The sequence below is a fragment of the Gymnogyps californianus genome, unplaced genomic scaffold (assembly GCF_018139145.2).
Source record: "Gymnogyps californianus isolate 813 unplaced genomic scaffold, ASM1813914v2 HiC_scaffold_47, whole genome shotgun sequence".
Classification (NCBI taxonomy): domain Eukaryota; kingdom Metazoa; phylum Chordata; class Aves; order Accipitriformes; family Cathartidae; genus Gymnogyps; species Gymnogyps californianus.
Window position 1 is genome coordinate 255,544 of NW_026114367.1, and position 23,516 is coordinate 279,059.

A 23,516-nucleotide genomic window follows, 5' to 3' on the forward strand; every position below is an offset into this window, starting at 1 on the left:
TTTGCTTCTTAGGACAGTGCCCCATGTCAAGAACCAGCAAATGTCCAACAGCAGCTCCATGACTGAGTTCCTCCTCTTGGCGTTCGCAGACACACGGGAGCTGCAGCTCTTGCACTTCTGGCTCTTCCTGGGCATCTACCTGGCTGCCCTCCTGGGCAATGGCCCATCACCACCGTAGCCTGCGACCACCACCTCCACACCCCCATGTACTTCTTCCTCCTCAACCTCTTCCTCCTTGACCTGGGCTTCATCTCCACCACTGTCCCTAAAGCCATGGCCAACTTGCTCTGAGGCACCAGGGCCATCTCCTACCAAGGGTGTGCTTCTCAGGTCTTTTTCTTTTTCGTTCTGATCACAGCAGAGTTTTATCTCCTCACCGTCATGGCCTATGACCGCTACGTTGCCATCTGCAAACCCCTGCACTACGCAACCCTCCTGGGCAGCAGAGCTTGTGTCCACATGGCAGCAGCTGCCTGGGGCAGTGGGTTTCTCGATGCTCTGCTGCACACTGCCAATACATTTTCACTACCAGTCTGCCAAGGCAATGTGGTGGACCAGTTCTTCTGTGAAATCCCCCAGATCCTCAAGCTCGCCTGCTCAGATGCCTACCTCAGGGAAGCTGGGCTTATTGTAGTTTGTGCCTGTTTATTCTTTGTGGTTTATTTTCATTGTGCTGTCCTACGTGCAGATCTTCAGGGACGTGCTGAGGATCCCCTCTGAGCAGGGGCAGCACAAAGCCTCTTCCACATGCCTCCCTCACCTGGCTGTGGTCTCCCTGTTTATCAGCACTGCCATGTTTGCCTACCTGAAGCCCTCCTCCATCTCCTCCCCACCCCAGGACCTGGTGGTGGCAGTTCTGTACTCGGTGGTGCCTCCTGCAGTGAACCCCCTCATTTACAGCATGAGGAACCAGGAGCTCAAAGACGCACTGAAGAAGCTGAAGAAACTATGGAGCTGCTGCTTTGAGCTTCAGGGAGTTAAAAACTCTCCCGTCTTCCAGTAGTCTGGCTCAATGTCTCTTTAGCCAACTCTGTAATTGTGTTTCTATCTATCCTTTCCTATCTCTCTGTCTCAAAGAGATCTTGTACAGGTGGTCCTTGTGGAGGGCAGAGCTCAGCAGCTACTGCTTGCACTTAGCATACAGTTGAGGTGTGTTGTTTATGGTTTTCTGAATTGAATCACGTTTTACTTTTGTTTGTTGGCAATTAAGAGAAATCCTTCTATTTCTGTGAGCAGCCAGTTCTCTGAGGAAAGCAGGTGGGTGTTGGTGCAAAGGAGCTGTAATATCCAGTTGCACAGTTCAGTGGAAAAGCCTGATGCCAGGAAAAGTGATGCAAGTCCCAAGTGGCCAATGATAGAACTGGTGGGGTTGGGGAGGTGAGGAGAAAGGTTGTCCATACAGTGTCAGACCTCAAGGAGATATTGCTTTTCCTACCTGCCCAGACCTCTTTAGGTGACCATCTAGATCAACATGAATTGGAGAATGCTGCTATCACCTCTTCTCTGTAAACCAAAAATTAATAAATATTACCTTTAAATAGCAAAAATCCTCTTCCGTTAAATGCTCATTGAAATCTCCCTCTTTAACTAGCAATTAGCTTAACAAGTCTTGGAGTCTTGAAGAAAATTACAGGAAGAGACAAAGCACATGAGGGCTTTCTGCGTTGTAATGAGCCCCATGGTGTATTTGACGCTGAGTGCATGGACCTTCGATCCTGAGAGGAGATTACACAAACTGCTCAAGAAGGTGAAGTCAGAAGCAAACACTGAAGTTTCTTGAAGTATTAATGGGTCCCACTGAGGGCCATTACCTACCTTCTGACTATCCTACTCTGATTTGATTGGTAATAAAGTAAATTAATTTCCCCAAATAGAATAAGTTTTGCCCATGACAGTAATTGGTAAGTGATCTCCCTGTCCTTATCTCAGCCCACGAGATTTTTCATCGTCTTTTCTCCCTCTGTCCTGTTGAGGAGGGGGAGTGATAGAGCAGGTTGGTGGGCACCTTGGGACTGGAAATGTGGCAAAAAAATACACAAACATTAAGAGGGATAGAAATCAGAGACAGGAAGTATGGGAAGTATTTTGAAGATTTAGAAACCTTTGAGGATTTTTAGATAATCACTTCAGGCAACAGGATCATTGGCATCTTATGAGCACAACATTTGATTTCTCTTTTTTCCCACAGGTGTAAGCATGGTTTTAATTTCTAGACAGCATCTTTTTTTCAGAAGACTTTTTTTGGGGGGGGAGGGGAGGGAAGAAATTAATGGTATTTAAAAAATAACCAAGCACACATAAAAAAAATGAAATGTATCTTTTCACAGTGAATGATAACCACTGAGTTTAGTCCAAAAAGAAGTTGGAGAATTGTCTGGATGTCAAAAAGAGATACAAAAATTGCTTATCCTACCTTTTTTTTTTTTTAAATTATTAGTATTATTATTACAGCTTTCCTTGGGCCAGCAGAGAAGGAACAAAGAAATGAAGTAGGTGGCTCTCACTTTTCATCCCCACTGAGATTGCTTCACATCATAGGCTTGAAAACTGTTTCCAGAAGTCTGTATTACAGGTCTGAATGTACCAGGAGGTGTTTTTTCTGACATGCTAGTATAAACCATAGCCAGTGTAGAGAAAGAAGGGAGTGAAACCTTGTCCCCCTGCTCCCTTCTGAGCTGCAGAGGCTTAGGGTGCAGCCATACCATGGGTGGAGTTAATCTCACCAGAGCTTCCCCATGTGCAGGGTGGCTGTCACACCTGAGCGAAGCATCACAGGCCCTCCTGCACTAAGGCAAGGAAGGAAGCCAGAGAAGATCTGGGATAAAGGATGTATAGGGTGGCTGGGGACAAAAAGTCCAGAAAAGGCTTGCCCATGGCCCTAGAGATGTGACCCACTTGGCACCAACTGTCTGCGGGAGGCAAAGTATGAGTTGAAGCAGTGGATGATGTTAGCACTGTAGATAAAGAGAATGTGACTCTTCAAAGAAACCTTCACTCTCAAACTGTTGGTGCATAGGGTCCAGCTCCAGTTTCCCACCCCTCAAGTCTATACAGAGTCTTTCTGATTTGATATGAGGAGGATGTTCCATGGCCAAATGTCCAGGGCCATTCAGAAAGCCCTGAGACATCCAAGGCATCTTCTCAGCACTGGCAAATGGGACCTAGTGACGGCGGGAAACATCACTCTCTTCTGGAGTACCACACAGGGTGCCACCAACACTGAAAGTGCTCTCAGCATCCTCTGTTTAGGCTACAGAAGTCCAGCAACAACAACATCAGCTCCCATCAAACACAGATATGCTCAACATAGGCAGTGCATCCAATAAGCACTTCATCTCATTTCCATTGTCTCAGCTTTCCATGCCAAGGGGCAGAGAAAGACCAAGGTTCTCAGTGCCCCATTTTCTTCAGCTTTCCCTGGCCATGTTTGTCCTCAAGCATCACACAGAATCATAGAATCACAGAATAGTTTGGGCTGGAAGGGACCTTTAAAGGTCATCTAGTCCAACCCCCCTGCAGTGAGCAGGGACATCTTCAGAATCACAGAATCATAGAATATCCTGAGTTGGAAGGGATCCACGAGGATCATCGAGTCCAACTCCTGACTCCACACAGGGCAACCTAAAAGTTAAACCATATACCTAAGGGCGTTGTCCAAACACTTCTTGAACACTGACAGGCTTGGGGCCATGACCACTTCCCTGGGGAGCTTGTTCCAGTGCTTGACCCTCTCAGTGTAGAACTTTTTCCTAATATCCGATCTGAACTTCCCGTGATGCAGCTTTAAGCCATTCCCTAGAGTCCTGTCACCGGACACCAGAGGGAAGAAATCAGCATCTCCCTCTCTGCTCCCCCTCATTTTACTTCTTTGGCCTATAAGCCTTGGTAACCTACAGAGTTCTTTAAAGAAAATCAAAACAAACAAACAATCAAATTTTCGACCATCCTTCTCTTTGTCTGAGCAGATAGTTCAAGGAGAGGATCTGTTAGCAAAATTGTTCTTTTCCTCTCCTCCACCACCACAATGCACAAGTCCTCTGGCAACACTAACAACAGAAAACAGATTTAAAAAAATAACAAAAATAAATAAAAATCTACAGTTTGGTAAAAAGTTATCTCCTCCCCTAAATGAAGTTGTAGAGAAACTGCAAAGAGACTTTACTGGTTGGCCTAGCACTGGATCTATGAGAACCTGGCCTGAAATCAAGGGCAAGCTAGAAAGAGGGAAGTGTAGTAAGCTCTAGTAGCAATGAAACCTGAAAAAGGCAAATATTTACACGACACCTTTTTGCATATTTCCCTATTTAAATACACAAGTTGCTGAAGATAGACTGTTGCTACTGAAACCAAATTAAAACTGCTCCTTCCTCCACATCTCTCTTACCCAGAAGACACCTTGGAGAGAATATCAGCAGCCACACCAGCACGCGCACACACCTGCTGCCATCGCTTCAGTGTTATTTATTAACTCTGGGCATTTCTTTTAGTTGGCACCACAAACTTGGGGTTTAACTCCATCCTCCTGCTGGCTCGCCGCAGGTCAGTGCTCCTCACCCTCGGCTGGCTCCAGAGGCACCCGAGGCCCCACCACGGAAGCCAGCCGAGCACAGGACGGTGGCCCTTGCCTTTATTTACTCAAAACCGGGGAGTTTAAGGCCCATGACAACGGATGGCACCTGCCTGGGCTGGGACATCATGCTGGGGACCGCGAACCTGGTGCTGAGCCCTACCGCTGCAGGCAGCACGGCGCTGGCTCCCAGCTGCCCTGGAGATGATGCCGACGCTGACAGCTGGCCATCTTCTACCGGCCGGGTCAGTGGCTGCCCGGTGCCCTCCACCCCACAGGCAGGCCCCTCAGGGCTGGGGAGGGAGAGGAGCCGGTGGGGTATGAGGAGGGCGGCCCACGCCCATGGCGGGAGGATCAGGTTGTTCAAAGCCCCATCCAACCTGGCCTTGAATGTTTCCAGGGATGGGGCATCTACCACTTCTCTGGGCAACCTGTTCCAGCGTCTCACCACCCTCATTGTAAAAAAGTTCTTCCTATATCTAGTCTTAATCTACCCTCTTTTAGTTTAAAAGCATTACCCCTTGTCCTATCGCTACAGGCCCTGCTAAAAAGTCTGTCCTCGTCTTTCTTATAAGTCCCCTTCAAGTATTGAAAGGCTGCATGTTCCCAAGCTTCCAAGCAAAGCCTTTGCAAGACAAGCAGAACATCAAAGTAGGCAACCCCGAAGCAGATTGGACACACACATGTCCATGGGAGTGGAAGGGATGTACCCGCGGATGCTGGGGGAGCTGGCCAATGTCGCTATGGGGTTGCTCTCCGTTGTCTTTAAAGGTTTTAATGATGAGGAAGTCTCCGATGACCAGAAAAAGCCAAACACCATGCCTGTCTTCAGGCAGGGAAGTAACCGGGCAAAGGCCTAACCCAAACAAGTGTAATGGCCGGCAGCTTCTTGACACAGAACTGCTCTCTCTCATCACCCCCTTCTCTCCGTTTTCCCATACCTGCTCCTCCCTGTTTCACCTTCATCTCTTCCTTACCTTGCCTTTGCCTTTTCCCCTGAGCATGCCCTGAGCTTTCCCCTAGGCTTTACACAGTCCTGCAACCCTCTTCCAGTGTCCCTGAGTAAGTTCTGCTCATCCACAAAGTCTCTCCAGTATCCAAGCAGGAGTTTTCTCTGTCCCGGAACACCCAGAGGCCTCAACATGCTGCAGAATGGGGCTTTCAGGAGCCTTGTGAAATTCAGCCAAGGTGAGCGCACTTGGGATGGAGTAGCCCCAACAGCAGCATGCAAAGGGCTGGCTGGGGCTGACTGGTGAGAGAGCAGCTTTGCAGGAGATGACCTTGGGCTCTTGGTGAGGAAGCTGAAGAGAAGTCAGCAGCGTGCCCTGGTGCAAAGGCCATCAGCCTACTGATGAACCCATAGGCACCCACATCTCAGATGGCTAACAGAGCTGAGATCTATTGGGAATCAGACCTCAAAGCCCAGCCCTGCCTTGGGCTCTGGAGGAGGGCTGCATAAAGGCTTTCCAGCAGGGAAGAAAGGCTGAGGGGGAAAGCCTGATCCTCCAAAGGTGAAAGAGTTGGGATGGCAGCTGTTGTCCCCATCTCCCTACAAGAAGACAAAGGGCAAGGACTGGGACTGCAGCTAGAGCTAGAGGAACATAGCAAAAGCAAGAGCTTGCCGATTTCTCGGGGGAAAGAGGAGGCAACAATGTGAGGGAAGGAGAACCAGGGGCTGCTTTGAGTCTCTTGGTTTTAGCTTTGAAGAAAGAACATCCACCACACCCCAGCCTCCCCATCTCTCTCTCTGTGCAGCAGGAGAAATCACAGCTCCTTTGCAGCCTGTCAGTCTGCTTCATCCCCAGCTGTGCCCTTAGGCCAGGCCTGACCAGAGGCAGGAGGAGAGGTGGGTAGCAGTAACACATATGAGGCCTCAAAGTTGAAAAAGGCCATTTTTTTCGGAAATGCAGTGAAAGGGTCCTTTATTAAAAGCTGCATACTGGATTCTGCCCTGGCAAATGGGCACCACTGAAGAGGATGGCTCCCTCCTCAGGGACCCACAGTGAGTATCCCTGAAAGATACTGACTCGTTGTCCCAAATTCCTTCCTTATCTTCGTAAGGAAAGAAAACCATAAACTTTGAGCAACTGACAGTTGTAAACCCAGCAAGCTCTTTATTATCAAGGAAAATCCTAACCCATGTTGGTTTTTTCGCACTGCCTTCTAAACAAGAATATTTCTCTCCAAAAACCTTTATCCCTGTGCTACTCCACAGGCAGTATAAAGGCCATGAACCTGTGAAGATGTCCCTGGTTGTTACGGAAATTATGCATGCCAGCCACCATAACAGGGTTCAACTCTAGCTTTCTGCTGAGGCAGTAAGCCGAAAGATAGAATTCTCTATTAAAGGACTTTTTGTTAATAGCACTACAGCTTGAGCTGGGCACCTCCGAAGAGGGATCCAAAACAAAGAAATCCCTGGGCAATTATACCCTTACAATCTAAGTTCCCCACCCCTCACGTGACAGTTCCCACCAATAGTCATATTAAGGTCTGGGGTCTTCTTGCTTCTTATTGGTTTGATTTCTTTGCTGTTTCGTTACTAAGTGGTTGCTAAGTGGTCATCTTCTTATACAATATACAGGGGTTCTCTGTCCTGTTGCACATCCTCTTAGGTCGGTTTCAGCTGGTTCTGTAATTAGCTTTTCGGTATATTGTAATACGGTTGTTACAGTTCGTGTACCACGGTCTATAGGCTTTATCTAGTCTAGATGTTAATGTCTAAGCTGCTAGTGCTAAGTTTCAACTAACTTTTTCTACAACACTGGTACTGTTCTGGGCAGCATGTAGACAACAAAGAGGGTGCCATAGAAAACAGAGACAACAGTGAGGTGAGAGGAGCAGGTAGAGAAGGCCTTCTGCCTGCCTGTGCTGCATGGGATCCTCAGGATGGCAGCTATAATGCGCACGTAGGAGGCCAGTGTGAACATGAAGGGGAAGACAGCGCTGAGAAAAGACAGGACAAAGGATGTGAGTGTGACTGTGCTGGTGTCACCGCAGGAAAGCTCCGGCAGAGGGATAAAGTCACAGAAGAAGTGGTCAATTGCCTTGGGGCCACAGAACTTCAGCTGGCCTAAGAACACAGTGACTATGGCACACAGCAGCATATCCACTAGCCAAGATGCAGTAACCGTCTGAAGACAGACCTTCTAAGCTGGCATAGAGCGGTGGCTGGCATATGGCCAAGTACCGATCGTAGGACATGGCTGCCAAGCAGGTAGCACCCAGTAGCTGCAAAGGAAGCAAAGAAGTAGAATTCCGCTGTACAGCCACAAGCAGAGATGGTCCTGTCCCCAGTGAGGAAGGTGGCCATCAGCTGGGGCAGGATGGTGGAGCTGTAGCAGGTCTCCAAGGAGGAGAGATTGCCAAGGAAGAAGTACATGGGGGTGTGCAGATGCCGGTCTGACACCACCGGTGCAACAACGGGGATGTTCCCAGTCACAGTCACCAATTAGATGATGAGTGATAGGAGGAAGAGCAGTGTCTGGAGTGTGGGCACTTTCCCCATTCCCAGCAGCAGGAATTCCGTGGGTGATGTCTGATTGTCCTCTTCCAATTTTTCCATGCAGCTTTGTTTCTCTTTCTTTCCCCACATGCCAGGAAGGAGGCCGGTAAGAAAACACATGCATTTCTGCATTAAGTGGAAGAAGAGCTGTGATGGACACTACTGCTTAAAAGATGCAAGTTAACAAAAGTATCATATACTTTGCCATTGTTTATAGTCCATTTTTGCCTCCCTCTACACTAAAAGGAGAGACCCAGGTTCTTCAAGAGGGAAAACTTGCTTGTCCCAAGAGCACTCCCTGTTACCTCAGGGTTAACTTGCCGCATGGAACTGCGTCTTCCTCATGATGGAATAAAAACATCGTATGCATTTGCTCACATTTGACATTCTGCTTTCCTGTGCTCCAGGGTTTTCCCATATGACCCAAAAAAGCTGTTGAGGATAGAGATCCTTTGCTGTCTGTCGAGGAAATGGTGCCTTGAGGAAAACCAGTGCCATGATTGAAACAAATTGTTTCTGTGAAAATATCAAAGCAGATGTGCTTATTCCTATCAGGAGATGGCTGAGCACAGCGCTGGATGGGTGAGTGTCCTCGGCTGGCTCCAACACACCCCAGTCCAGCTGCAACTCAGCACCACCAGCCCCTCCCCAGCATCTCTGCTCTGCGGTGCTGGGGCTCAGGGTGTCTGGGGAAAGAGGGAGCTGGGATGGGGACACATACAGGACAGGACAGGGCTGAGACTCAGCTCTCCCTCACAAACTTCACCTGCACAAACAGCCAGTTACAAAATCAACAGTTCCCTGACTCAGGACATCCAGCACCCACCTGCCTTCCTCAGCATGAAGGGGTGACCTCTACACACATGGTGCCTGGGAAGGAAGATCAAGGTTGGGGTCTCACCCTCTGCCTCTTCCCCACTGTATTCTTCCCTTCCTTGGTCTCCCTGGCCCAGGGCTCATGCCTTGCTCTGCCCTCGCCGTCTTCTCCCAGCCGCTCCTGTGGTGAGCCTCTAGCAGCACCCAAATGCCCCCTCCTCTGTGCGGTGTCCTGGGTTTTGTAGCACACCTGAGACTCTGAAGGACGCAGCCACAGCTCAGCTTTCCCCAGGGACTGCAGAGAGTGAGCATTGCCTGATTGGTTCTCAAGGAGACTGAAACTTCTGGGCTGCTGAAAAGTTCGTAAACTCCTCTGCCAATGCCTGTCTTTCTCCATAACAATGAGTCATCCAAACTCAGAGTCAGGCCCCTTTGAAAAGCAACTGAGGTGAGGCAATCGTCAGGACTCATCCCAACTCCTGACATCAAACCTGAAGTGATCCCATGGATAGAATTCCCATCACCTCCCTGCAGACTGTAAGTTCACCGGGTCTCTTTGGTGCAGAGACCCTGACTGCCTGAGCTGATCCCACCAGCCTCCCCTGATACTCAGCGGGGAGGAAGAGGCAGAGCTAGCAGCATTTCCTCCAGCCACAGAGACTTGTCCTGTGGGATGGGGCAAGTCCCTCTCCGGTGCCAGGCTCTGTCCCCTGCAGGGAGAGGGCCCCCAAACCTCTCCCTAAGCGCAGGGGCCTGCCATGTCAGAGGCTGAAGGGAGCGGAGCTGCTGAGATGTCCTGCTGGTTAGGGTCCATCCCTCCTCCCTGGGAGGTGCCCTGGGGCCTCCTCTGCTCCTGTTGTGGCACAAAGGATGCCACAGGGCCCGATTCCTCTCGGCCCTGTTGGACTTTCAAGGGACAAGATGCAGTCTCTTCTCTGCTTGGAAAGGCAGGAGAAGGGCTTTTGGGAAGTCTGAGAATCACCTAGATGATTTGTGTCAAATCTCCCCACTCCCTCAGACTTCTTAAATACCCAGAGGTACATCTCACAGGATCGAAAGATAACTCAGGTTGAAAGGGAGGCCTGGAGGTCACCTAGTCCCACCTCCTGCTCAAAGCAGGGTCGTCCTGAGCTCTGAGCAAGATCTCAGAGCTTTATCCACAGTGTCCTGTAAATCTCCAAGGATGGAGACTGTAGATTGCCTCTCTGGACGACTCTTCCAAGGTTTGATTTTCCTTGTGGGCAGGAAGTTTCTCCTGTCCTGCAGTCAAACCTTTGGTGTATTAATTTAATGCGGTGTCTCATCCTCCCACCTTCCACCACCGTGAAAAGTCTGTCTCTTCTCCACTTGAGAACTTCCTTGCAGGCCCTGGAAAACTACTGTTATTTTCCTCTTCTCCAAAGCCATCTCTTCTCCCAGCCAAGCAAGCCTCATTTTTTCACATCTCTTTACATGGCAAGTGATGCATCCTGACGGCCCTGAACTGAACTTGCTCCAGTTTGGCAATTACTTTTTGTGTTGGGAACCCCATGCTGGACACATTCCTCTAACAAGCACTGAGTGATGGGAGGTGATCGCTTCCCTCAACCTGCTAAGCATGCTCCTGTCCGTACTGCCCAGGCTGCTGCTGGCCTTCCTTGCTGCCAGGGCAAACTGCTGGCTCCTGTTCACCTTGCTGTGCAGCACGACCCCAGGGCATTTTCCACAGTGCTGCTCCCATCCAGGCTGTAACCAGGACCCTGAGGGCACTAACAGGCCTTAATGGCCCTCAACAGCCTCCCCTGGAGCCTCCACCCGTGGGCCCACACATCCCACTTATGCTCAGGCCTGGATCTTCAGTCCCATCTTGAACTACCTCGTCGGTGTGCTTGTCTGCAGCTCTATGACAGCTGAGCCTCTTCGTGGCCATACACCCTGTTGATTGTTATGGTTTAACCTCAGCCAGTAACTAAGCACCACACAGCCACTCGCTCACTCCCCCCGCGGTGGGATGGGGGAGAGAATCGGAAGGCTAAAAGTGAGAAAACTCATGGGTTGAGATAACGACAGTTTAATAGGTAAAGCAAAAGCTGAACATGCAAGCAAAGCAAAATAATGAATTCATTCCCTGCTTCCCATCGGCAGGCAGGTGTTCAGCCATCTCCAGGAAAGCCAGGCTTTATCACATGTAAAGGTTACCTGGGAAGACAAACGCCGTAACTCCAACGTCTCCCCCCTTCCTTCTTCTTCCTCCAGCTTTTATTACTGAGTATGATGTCATATGGCATGGAATATCCCTTTGGTCAGTTGGGGTCAGCTGTGTCCCCTCTGAAACTCTTGCCCACCCCCAGCCTACTGGTCTTTGGGGGAAGAGCACACTGGAGGGACAGCCTTGATACTGTGCGAGCACTGCTCAGCAGTAGCCAAAACGTTGGGGTGTTATCAACACCTTTCCAGCTACAGACACAAAGCACAGCACTACGAGGGCTGCTATGGGGAAAGTTATCTCCATCCCAGCCAGACTCAATACAGTCCTGGGGTCAGACATAGCCCAGTGAATGCCAGGCAGGTCCATGGAGATTCAGCATGTCCAAAGAGCAGCTGGAAAGTCAGTGCATGAGCCAGAGTCTGCATCATGCACTGGTTTTGGCTAGGATAGAGTTAATCCTCTTCAGAGTAGCTTGTATGGTGCTATGTTTTGGATTTGTGATGCGTGCTCTGCTGTGCCTGGGATCATTTTGATAACAGCAATGGCTGTGTTTCTGGGCTGGCGGATGGCCAGGGCATCGCTGCTGTTCCTGTGCTGCTGCACTGGACAGGCTGGAACTATAGGGTGAACTCAAGTCGAAGGACCGTGACCTGTGGATAAGTCCACACGGGAGCAGGACAGCTTGAAGCATCTGTGGCTGTGGATACGTCCATGCCGCAGTAGGTACACCTTGAAGCATCAGTGGCTGTGCATAAGGCCTTGCTGGAACACCTCAGAGGGTCTGTGGCTGTGGATAAGTCCACGACACAGCAGGTACACCCCTGAAGGGACAGTGGATCATGGATAAGGCCACGCTGGAGCAGGTACACTTTGAAACGGCTGTGGCTGTAAATAAGCCCATGCCACAGCTGGTATAGCCCTGAGGGACTATGCTTCGTGGATAAGTCCGTGCTGGACCAGGGGCAAGGGGAGGAGTTCACTGCAAAGTTAGACCCTATGGCCTGGTTCAAAGGGACCAGGGGTGGAGATTGTAATGGATATAATTTTAAATAGTTGTAACCCATGATTCGAGTTGCATGTTATAGGAAGTACTATAGCAGGAACCACGCAAAGCAATGGAGGACGAGCCTCACAAGAAGCAGGGCAAGTGCAGCAGTGACCTGAGCTGAGCTGGCTTTGGTGCCCCATAACTCCCTGCAACACACCTCCTCTCCTGTCCTGAGTGACCACCATAACAGATAGAACCCAAGTCACGGACTAAATGAACTCAATGGACACTTTATGGACATTTATGGACATTTAACGGACATTTTACAGGGGTGGTCCATAGACTAAAGGAATGATATCATAGAATCATAAAATCATAGAATAGTTTGGGTTGGAAGGGACCTTCAAAGGTCGTCTAGTCCAACCCCCCTGCAATAAGCAGGGATATCTTCCACTAGAAGAGGTTGCTCAGAGCCCTGTCCAACCTCACCTTGAATGTTTCCAGGGATGAGGCAACTCCTACCTCTCTGGGCAACCTGTTCCAGTGTTTCACCACCCTCATAAAGGATTTCTTTCTTATATCTGGTCTGAACCTACCCTCTTTTAGTTTAAAACCATTACCACTTGTCCTATCGCTACAGGCCCTACTAAAAAGTCTGTCCCCATCTTTCTTATAAGCCCCCTTTAAGTACTGAAAGGCTACAAGAAGGTCTTCCCGGAGTCTTCTCTTCTCCAGGCTGAACAACCCCAACTCTCTCAGCCTTTCTCCATAGGAGAGTTGTTCCATCCCTCTGATAATTTTTGTGGCCCTCCTCTGGACCCGCTCCAACAGGTCCACGTCTTTCCTGTGCTGAGGACTCCAGAGCTGGACGCAGTACTGCAGGTGGGGGTCTCACCAGAGCAGAGTCGAGGGGCAGAATCCCCTCCCTCGACCTGCTGCCCACACTGCTTTTGATGCAGCCAGGATACGGTTGGCTTTCTGGGCTGCGAGTGCACATTGCCAGCTCACGTCCAGCTTTTCATCCACCAGTACCCCCAAGTCCTTCTCGTCAGGGCTGCTCTCCATCCCTCCATCCCCCACCCTGTATTGATACTGGGGGTTGCTCCCATCCAGGTGCAGGACCTTGCACTTGGCCTTGTGGAACCTCATGAGATTCACATGGGCCCACATCTTGAGCTTGTCCAGGTCCTTCTGGATGGCATCCCATCCCTCAGGTGTGTCAAGCTCAGCTGTTGCATCCCCAGCTGATTCCTAAGACATGCCTGCAACAGGGCCTGGCCAGAGGAGGGAAGAGAGGTGTAGGTGTAGCCCACATGGGCCACCCAATAGAAATGGACCATTTTGCCTTGGCGGTGCAGTGAAAGCAGACCTTCATTCGTGGCTGACAGGTGAGCTTCATGCTCTTGAAATGTGTACCACAGGGGGAGATGACTCCCGTCCTGGGAACCCACCGTCAGGAAGATGCCCTCATGATGGCCTTTGGAAAGTATTCACATATTAGGCCAACTACACTTTCATGTCTCCTCCAGAAAAGAAAACCTGAACACTTCAACAGTTCCCACACATAAGACCACCAAGGTGTGTATTATCAAGGAAAAAGCAAAACCCATGACATTTTCAGCATTGTTTTTTAAACAATATTCCTGTACAAGGACCTTTTCCTTTTTTCCCCTTGCCACTCCACAAGCAGTCTCAGTGGCATGCACTTCTGAAGACTCAGTTGGTATCTAGAGCTTTCCTCTTCGAAGGAACCAGAAGTGTCTTTTGCCTCTGTCACCAAGGTAGCTGTGGGTGCAGGCCATGGCTTTCCTGAGCATTTTCCTCAGAGCCTCCCTGACCTCCCTGTTCCGCAGGCTGTAGATGAGGGGATTGACCAGGGGTGTGAGGACGGTGTAGAAAAAGGAGAACACTTTGTTGAGCTGCCTCAGCAGGGCTGTTCTGGGCAGCATGTAGACAACAAAGAGGGTGCCATAGAAAACAGAGACAACAGTGAGGTGAGAGGAGCAGGTAGAGAAGGCCTTCTGCCTGCCTGTGCTGCATGGGATCCTCAGGATGGCAGCTATGATGCACATGTAGGAGGCCAGCGTGAACAGGAAGGGGAAGATTAGGTCCAGGAAGGCAAAGATGAACTCAATGAGCATGAACACCCTGGTGTCACTGCAGGCAAGCTCCAGCAACGGGGTGAAATCACAGAAAAAGTGGTCAATGGACTTTGGGCCACAGAACTGCAACTGGGATAAGAAGACTGTGACTACCACCAGCAGCAGTGAACCCCATAGCCAAGATGCAGCTGCAAGATGTAAAGAGACCTTCCAGGTCATGCGGCTTGCATAGAGCAAGGGCTGGCATATGGCCAAGTACCGATCGTAGGACATGGCTGCCAGCAGGCAACACTCCGTAGTCGCAAACGAAGCGAAGAAGTAGAACTGAGCCATGCAGCCATGTGCAGAGATGCTGCTGTGCCCATGCAGGAAGGCAGCCAGCAACCGTGGCAGGATGGTGGAGCTGTAGCAGGTCTCCAGGGAGGACAGATTGCCCAGGAAGAAGTACATGGGGGTGTGCAGATGCTGGTCTGCCACCACCAGCACAACGATAAGGATGTTCCCAACCATGGTGACTGAGTAGATCATAAGCAAGAGGAGAAAGAGCAGGTTCTGGAGCGTGGGGACATCATGTATTCCCAGCAGCACAAAATCCATGGATGATGTCCCGTTGTCATTTTCCCGTTCCTCCATGCAGGGTTGGTTGTCTGTTATTTCCTCAGTGGCCACAAAGGGGGGCTACGAGAAAGAAACACATTTCAGCATTTACCTTCAACATTTCTTTGTGTAGGACATATTGCTCTCTTCACATTAGCTTTACGGATTTCGTGCCTAGTGAAAGCATAAAATAAACGTTCTTCCTGATGGCTAAAGAACACTCATCCCAGCAGACTCACCGCAGACTCTAGAGGTGAGCTGCCCAACGGAAGTTCTTCTTTCTCACTGCGGAATAAATCTATAACGTGCATTTGCTCACACAGAAACAGACAACTTTGATATGCCTGTGGGTATGGCCTGGAAACCATGGTATAGGTGTTGAGGATCGACATCCTTCTGCTCTCAGGAAAGAGAAAAGAAACCCCACTCTCCAGAAAAGCCCATTCTGTGAAACGTCCTGCCAGATGCCATCCTCCCTCCAAAGCAAGGGACGGGCACATCGCGGGGTGAGTGGCCACAGCTCTCTCAAACGCTCACAGGAGGAGGAAAGGATTCCCACCCCACTCCTTCCCCACCACCACACAGGCCACTTTCTTCCCTTGAGAAAGGGCAGATCAGGAGTTCCTGCTTCAGATGACCACGGGACTGTGCTGTGGGACTGCCAGAGGGCATGCTAAAAACCACCTTGTAGGTCAAAATGCAGCATAAAAAGTGACAAGGAAATGATCAAAAAAAAGATAGGGAAGGGTCAGCTGGGGTAACCAAGCCACATGGGAGAGGTTGTGCAGGGAGGAATAACGGGAAGGATTAAGGAGACAAATCCCAGCCTCTTTTCAGTGGTGCCATGGAGAAAGGACACATTGAAATGCAGGAAATTCCTTTTAAAGGTGGGGTGGTCAAACACTGGAACAGTCGCCCAGAGAGCTTACGGAGGCTCCGTCCTTGTGGGTATTAAAAACTTGACTGGACGTGGTCCTGAGCCTCCTGCTGTAGCTGACCCTGCTTTTGGGAAGGGGGGGTTGGACCAGATGCTATCCTGGGGTGGCTTCCAAGCCGAGCTACTCTGGGATTCTGTGATTGAAAGCTGCTGGGCAGAACTGTTTGCTTCGCATTTTTCCCTCCTCAGCAGTGGTTGCTGAGGGCTTTGAGGCTGCCTGCCTTCCAATCCCAGCCCAGCAGCAGGACCTCAGCATGGCCAGCTGTGCTTGTGGGGCTCCCTGAAAAAGGAGGGCACTGAGCGGGGCGTCCCCAGGTGCCTGGGGGTGCGGTGGGACAGGATCAGGGCCGGGGGCATGGGCAATGCCGGGGACATGCCTCAGCGCATGATCGGAGAAAGCTCACGCCTGAGAAACACAGCTCTCTGCAACAGCCGCTCCCTCCAAGTGTCTCACCCCCACCTCTCGGGCTGGAACACATTTCTTACAGCGGTGATAATCACAGGAACGGTTCGGAGAGTTTGCCAAAAGCTACTCGGAATGACTGATAGCCCCAGCCTTCTCCACTGCGTGTGACTGAGAAAGCGGAGAGTTGGAGAACAAAACCTATACGATCATAATTCTGAGAGTGAGAACACAAGCGAAACCCAGCAACAACAACAAAGAAAACCAAACCAAGAGACAACTGAAATAGCCCTGTGAATGATGAAGTGAAGGGCACAGGCAATCTGGCCCCACACAGCCTGCCCAGATACTCCCCCCCTCTCCCAGCCAAGGTGCGAGAGTGTCCCAGGGCTGTCCCTGGCATCTCGCTGTGCAGTGCCAGGGGCTCGGGGGTGTCTGAGGGAAGGCGGGAGCTGGGGTGGGAAGACACGCAGGAAAGGACGAGGCTGAAACTCAGGTCTCCATGCTCTCATTTCTTCTGTTCGAAGAGCCAGCAGACTGACTAATAAGACTAATAAGAGCCTTCACTCACCCACAGCACATCCACCACAAACCTACAGCCCTCATCATGAAGCAGTGACAGCTGTTCTGATGGATCGTGGCAATGAAGTCCAAGGTCAGGGTCTTACCTTCTGCCTCTTCCCTCACATGTCTTTCACTTCTTGGACCTCGCTGCAAGCCCTGAACCAGGGCTCATTCCTTCCTCTGCCCTTGCCCCCTTCTCCCAGCAGTGCCCAAGGTGAGTCTGCAGCAGCACCTCAAGGCTCCCTGCTCGCCAAAGTGTCCCAGGGTTTATAGCAGAAAGGAGAGTCTAAAGGTTTCTGCTGCAGCGAGCCCCCCCTGAGGATTTGCCAAGAGCAAAAACAATCTAATTGACTCCCTGGTGGGATGGAAGCTCTGAGGTGGTGGGGACGGCGTCAACAGCTCCAGGCAGTGCTGACCCGCTGGCAGCACGATGTAAACTGAGGCAGGGCAACTGAACCAGAGACATCTCTGCATTTGGTGAGCAGGACAGGAAAGTCCCCAGAAACGGGATTCCCCTCACTTCCCTTCAGATGACTGCATCTTCATCGACTCACATCGAATTAGAAAGCCTCAGACCTTGTGAGGCCGAGGGGCCTGGCTTGTTGGGAGCTGAAGGCAGCAGAGCAGTCGGTATGTGCTTCCAGACAGGATTCCTCTCTCCAGCATGGGAGGAGCACAGGGGCCTCCCTTGCTCCTTTGCTAGCCAAGGGGAGCAAGTGGGCACGGCTCCTTCGAGTCCTGTTGGACGTGCAGTTTGTGAGAACCATCTCCTCTGCCTCTGCCCGGGCTGGAAAGGCAGGAGACGGAGGCCCGGCGGACACAGACATTTGTGCTGCTGCTCCTACGGAGAAGAGATAGGAATCACAGTTTATCTTGGGAGCCTCACACGGAAATGAAAGTGCTGGGGGTCCAAGTCCAAGCTGGACATACGCGCTCCTCATCCTGTTGGTGATGGTCAAGGAAGAGGGGGAGCTCTTTTGCCAGCACAGTTTATGTCCTTTCTTTGGACGCTGAATGCTTTTGTTACATTTCCCTGCTCCATGCAGAGATTGCAGATACCCAAGGCATCAGTAATGGCCCCAGGAACCCGTGTCCCGGCTATCCCATCCCATTTCTACTTGTCGACTCCCACCTGCATGGTGTTTACCCTCCAGCTGGACCCCACCCTTCCCATCTAATGCAGTTGCCGATGAAGCCCTCAGTGGGCTGCGTCAGCTCCCTGCTTTGGAAACGTGGCTGCACGGGTGGTTGCACTCAGGCCATTGTGCATGGTGGCAATGGAGACAGGCTTCTTTCCTGCTCTTGCCTCCCCCCTGGCTGTCTCATCTGGAGGAAAGTCCACCTGATGAGCTGCAGGCCTGAGGAACTGGCCTCTGCTCCCACTGAGCAAACCGGGTTCTTTGCCAGGAACGCTCTGACCATATGATGTATGGAAAGGAGTAAAAGTTTTATTTGATCACAGCTGTAATTTTGATTTAAGGGACTAATTTTAATTAAGGTACTAATTTAAGGTGCCACTTACGTTCTTGGAATATTCTTTGGTTTGCTATATCAAAAATATATGATGTTCTTTGAAATGTTCGAAATATATAGAAATATTTTGATATCCTTGACAGGTTATATCAAAGACTATCTATACACACAGACATATACATAGATATAAAGAATATACATGGTTATGTTATATTCTTCGCTATGTTTCCAGTCTCTAAACATTAACTGTCATTACCCCAGGCATGCCCAACTGTCAGGAGGAAATACGTGGACTGAAGCCAGCTCCGATCTGTCACACTCTTGCAACTTTTTAAAGGGAGTTTGGGTCTTTAATAGCCAAAAGTTGGGCTAAGGCACACGTACACCTCCTAGTTAGTGTGTCCAGCCCAGGAGCTACAAAGCTAGTAATTTCCCTGTCACCAAACAATTTCTTGTGTTAAAACATTCTCAAGTTTTTTGGACTGACACTTGTTGAAGACGGTCATCTGACTAATAGGGACGAAGAAAGAGCAGAGGCATTCAGTGCTCTTTTTGCCTCAGTCTTTAATAATACTGATAGACTTTGGACTGCCTGGTCCCCTGAGTCAGAGGACCACGAGTACACGAACAGTGACTTTCCATTTGTGGACGCTGAAATTGTAAGGGACTAGCTGTATCAGCTGAATGTTCACAAGTCCATGGGGCCTGATGGGATTCATCCTAGAGTACTGAAGGAGCTAGCAGATGTTACAGCAGGACCCCTCTCGATCATCTACCAATGGTCTTGGGAGTCTGGGGAGGCCCCTGCTGACTGAAAGCTAGCCAACCTACTTCCAATTTACAAAAAGGGCATGAGGGAACACCCTGGAAACTACAGACCTGTTAGTCTAACCTCAGTACCCAGAAAAATTATGGAGAAGATTATGCTGCATACTATTGAAAGGCATTTAAAGACCAATGCAATCATCAGGCACAGTCAACATGGGTTCACAAAGGGAAAGTCCTGTTTAACTAATTTGATATCCTTCTATGATAAGGTCACCCGCCTCGTGGATGAAGGGAAGGTGGTGCATGTAGTTTTCCTGGATTTTAGTAAGGCTTTTGATACTGTCTTCAAAATCTCTGAAAAATGTCTTCACTGAAAGGGTTCTCAAGCATTGGAACAGGCTGCCCAGGGAAGTGGTTGAGTCACCATCCCTGGAGGTATGGAAAAGACATGTGGATGTGGCACTTAGGGACATGGCTTAGGGGTGGACTTGCTGGTGTTAGGTTTACGGTTGGACTCCATGATCTTAAAGGTCTTTTCCAACCTAAATGATTCTATGAGTCTGTGATTTTATGATTACTGTCTTTTCAAACTGGAATGAAGGATTCTTTCTCCTTAAGTGTTAGTGTTTTGGGGACTTGCTTGTGGTATTGAGGCCCAGCCCATGGCAAGAGGTCATGCAGAGCATCTGTGTTTCTGGCCGCACCCTGGAGACAAGCCACCTGTGTGCACTGAAAAGGGGGTGCCGAGACAGGCTGTGTCCTTGGGGGCAAGCCTGTGCCTGCAGGACGCTCGGCCATGGGGTGAGAGCGTGTAGGGAAGGGCTGGACTGCTTCCACGGGGCAGCGTTTAGCTCCGGTCAGGTGAAAGGGGGCTGTCAGAGAGCTCTGCCTCGCTTACACGGTTGATCTCGGTGCTCTCCCCTCGTCCTCATCTTGCAATGTTTTGGCTGAGGCCTAGACATGAGATGGAGAGAGCCGATCGTCCTCACTCCCGCACACCCCCTCTCCCCGCAGCTGAAGGTGAACAGACCAGATCTTTGGGGATATGTTGTTTTATTAGACTCATAGCGGAGAAATTAGAGGAGTTGTGTAGAGGGAATGTCGGACTCCAAAAGTGGGAGCGGGTGCCTGGGGCTTGATCAGCGTCACCTGGAAGGGGAAAAGGGAGAAGAAAAAAAGGGTGACCGTGGTGGCCTCTTCTCAAGACGACTTGTCTTCAGTGAGGCCGTCTGGCATAACGAGTTGATGTACGTGCATTTGCCGTTTGTTGTGCGTTGCTGTGTGCATGCCTGGGTACTTTTAGCTAGGGTGGTCTTGAGTTCTCAGAAGCCCCATCGGAAGGGGGAGATGCTTAAGGGCTGGTTGTTGCAAAGCAGAGGAGGAGAGGCGGGCAGGCTGCCTTACCTTTCCCGGGCAGTAGTCTGCCGGCCCCGGCTTCACTGTTTTGTCTCCTCCAAGTCTGCTTTTGGTTCCCATCGTGTACATGGGAGCCCTCTTTTTGTAGACGTCCAGTTCCACCTTGGGGAATGCAGCAGGACCTGGCGTCTGGAAGAGAGGCAGGCAGGTTGTTGGGTACAAAAGGCAAGTGTTGATTCTTGCCGGGTGCCCACGCGGGCTGCGCTAGTTGAGCTGGCTGGCCAGAGAAGTGGTGTGAGAGGCAGGGAGTGATTGGAACAAGGGCACCTCCTGTTGCCCTGCAGAGAGGCAGATTTCCCCGAGGAGGAGGGAGATTCCCATTAGTGCCCATGAGCTTTGCCCCACCAAAACTGTTAGTGTTGGAAAGCGAGGGACTGCAGGTGTCAGTGTCGCTGCCTAGAGCAGGAGAGCCAGGGGAGCCGGGGCTTCTTGGCTTTTACCTCTGGTGCAGGGAAGTGTGCGTCAAGAGAGGCTGCAGCAGGCGTTGGAGCCCTTCTGCCCTGAGGAGAGCAGCTGAGCTTCAGTTGCCGACACGAGAGAGCAGAGAAGCGTAGCTCACCTTGGAGAGGTCTTCAGCAAAGCCATTGTGCTTACTCTTCCCTTTCATGGAGTAGCACGGGCTGGCGTGGGTGTAGGCTGTGTTGGGTCCCACCAGCCTAGGCAGGGTGTAGGTGCCAGGACCTGGAAGGAGAATGGGAAGAGAGCGTGTGTGAGTCCTGCGGGGAGAGGAGCAGTGCCTGGGGGGGAGAGCAGCAGCTTGCCAAGCCTGCTGCGAGGAGCAGGAAGGATGTCTTGCCCCTCCTCCCAATGCCTCCGTCTTCTATTGCCCGGCAGCTCCACAACCGACAAATCTGCTCCACACACATCTGTCCAGCAGGTTTTCCCTGGAGGACACGCAGGCTGCAAGTGTGTGTTTGTCCCCGCGTTCCCTTACCTGGAGGTTGGCCGGTTTTGACGGCCTTGTGCCGGAAGGCCATGGACTGCGCCGGCGCACATTTGTAGAGGTGTTTGTTGGCCTTGTCGGTGGAGTAGTCGCCTAGGGCAGAGGAGAAGCGGAGAAAAGCAGTGAAGCTGGGCTCTTTTCCTCAAGCCAAAGAGGAAAGGTGAGGAGGAGGTGCTCAGCCTTGTTTGCTTTCTGTCTGGAAAGCTCTGAAGCTCCTTGAGGGCGGGAGCGGATGGTTTTGTACCCCGGTAGCACAGGGCAAAAGGAAGGCGTGCTTGTCTTGCCTGGAAGAAGTGCTGGAGAAATGGTACTCACTTGGTCCCGGGGTGATCTCGCTCTTTATCTTGGGAAGGCCGCACATGGGCTGTGCTGGAGCCACGTACTTCCCGTTCCTGGTGATGGAGGGCTGGACGTAGTACCGAGGACCCGGAGAGCAGCTGTCTGCGACGGGAGGTTTCGGCCCTTGACATGTGTAGGCAGGGGCTTTGGTTTTGGTGGGGTTGTGAGCCAGGTAACCTAGGAAGAAAAGCCTGTGAAAGGACACCTGCCTGCAACTCCCTATTTCAAGCTAGGTTCTGAGTGGAGTAGTTGGAGTGGCCTGCCTCAAGAAGTTCCCCTCCTGCGTGATTTCTTCCTCCAAGAAGGACACCAGCAGGCCAATACAATGGGACACTACCTTCCAGCCAGAACGATGTAGGCACTGTGCAATGAATCAGCATATCACCAAAATGCTATTCTTAGCAAGTATTAAACCCCCAAACACTTGCTAAGCTAACTTAAAAAGCAAATGTCAAGGTGGCCTCTGGGACGTTTTGCTTTGCTGGAGCCCCGATAGGAAAGAAATTGAAACTTCCCTGCTATTACGGAGGAGGAGAAGAAGAAAGTGAAGGAGAAGAAGCGGAGGAGATGAAAAAGGAGGAGAAGAAGAGAAGGAGGAGGAGAAGGAAAAAAAGAAGAGGAGGAGAAGAAAAAAAGGAAGAGGAGAGGAAGAAAAGGGTGAGGTGGGAGCAACAAGTTTGGAGCAAAGATGCAGAACAAGCTTCCTCCTGCGCAGTCAGGGTTAAGGCACCGCTAAGGCCACCTCTGTGCTCAGCGGAGGCAGGCAGCTCTTTGCCGGGGCTCTCCCAGGAGCAGCCGGAGCCTTCCTCTGGCAGGCCTGTGTCCTTGCTGCAGCTGAGAGCAGGGAGGCTTGGAGCAAAGGGGAATGGAGCTGTGGCTGCTTGTCCCCTGGAGGCAGTGGAAGTGGTGCACCCCCCTGGCGACGGTGGCTTTACCTGTTGTCCCGGGGATTGCGTACTTGGGTCCCGGGCTGGTGAACTGGGCCATGATGGGGCCGCGTGGGCGATGAGGTCTCCAGGTGCCCACCCAGGCTCCGTCCATGTTGGAGGGGGCTACAAAGCCTACGGCAAGAGCAGGAGAGTTGCTGAGGGCCTTCCCTGGCAGAGGCCCGGTGTGAAACCTCCCCGGGAGGAGCAGCAACGCTTCAGCTTTCTCAGCCTTGGCCGTCGGACTGGGTGCGGATGAGCTAGTCGGCTGCTGCAGCTCTCGGTCACAGAGCGCGGCGAGAGTGAGGGCAGGCAGCGATCGGGCAGGAGAGGCTGTGGTGTCAGCTGCCAGGCGGCCTTGGGGAGAGGCCTTGGCTCGTCATGGAGACGCACTGTGACATCATAGAGGCTCCTGGCGCCTGTCATATGTGCTGTTGCATCATACGGCTGATCGGGAGCAGGGGACGCCCAGGTAGCAGGGCCAGACCTTCATGAGGTCTGCACGGCAGAAACGTGCAATGAGGGAAAAAGCGATGTGCTTTTTGCGTTTAATCTAGCAGCCTTATGTTCTTATGCTGTTGGGCTCACATCATAATATGGATGTGCATTTGAACGCCTGGAATTTCGATCTCGTGCCTTACTTTCCAGATGTCCCTTAATCTACGTTCTTCCTCCTGGGGAGGGCGAGCTGGGCCGGGTGTTAGTCAGCAGAATTTGCTGCTGGGGCCTCTCAGTTAGCGAGGTTTCGGAATACCTCTGTGGTGCCGCTTTGGGGAGTTTGTCCTTGGAAACAGAGGCAAGAGAGGCCTTTCCCACGGTGCAGAAGAAACTGTGCCGACTTGTGTGTACTTTCGAGGTCACGCAAGTAAAGCTAGATGCCAGCCAGAGATCGGGAGCGTCTTCAGACTTCTCCCCGAGAAGTCAAATGCCCCATTTCTCATGGGTTTCTCATAGGAATAAGAAGCGTGAGCGGGCACAGCAGGC

General features: G+C 51.2%; 2 protein-coding genes and 2 pseudogenes across 2 annotated transcripts; 1 reads left to right on the forward strand and 3 right to left on the reverse strand.

Annotated features, from left to right (window-relative positions):
- Positions 1–40: 40 nt before the first annotated feature.
- Positions 41–1,003, forward strand: LOC127028887 (olfactory receptor 14A16-like; annotated as a pseudogene).
- A 6,320-nt stretch (positions 1,004–7,323) lies between these two features.
- Positions 7,324–8,132, reverse strand: LOC127028888 (olfactory receptor 10Z1-like; annotated as a pseudogene).
- A 5,659-nt stretch (positions 8,133–13,791) lies between these two features.
- On the reverse strand, positions 13,792–14,799 carry LOC127028889 (olfactory receptor 11A1-like). Its single transcript, XM_050914540.1, has one exon. It carries the CDS (start codon positions 14,797–14,799, stop codon positions 13,792–13,794), a length of 1,008 nt encoding a protein of 335 aa, XP_050770497.1.
- A 5,171-nt stretch (positions 14,800–19,970) lies between these two features.
- LOC127028890 (outer dense fiber protein 3-like) lies at positions 19,971–22,658 on the reverse strand. Its single transcript, XM_050914542.1, has 6 exons — positions 22,542–22,658; positions 21,583–21,783; positions 21,259–21,360; positions 20,884–21,005; positions 20,313–20,453; positions 19,971–20,057 (listed from the first exon to the last, which is right to left on the reverse strand). Exons 1-6 carry the CDS (start codon positions 22,645–22,647, stop codon positions 19,971–19,973), a joined length of 759 nt encoding a protein of 252 aa, XP_050770499.1. The 5' UTR covers positions 22,648–22,658.
- Positions 22,659–23,516: the final 858 nt, after the last annotated feature.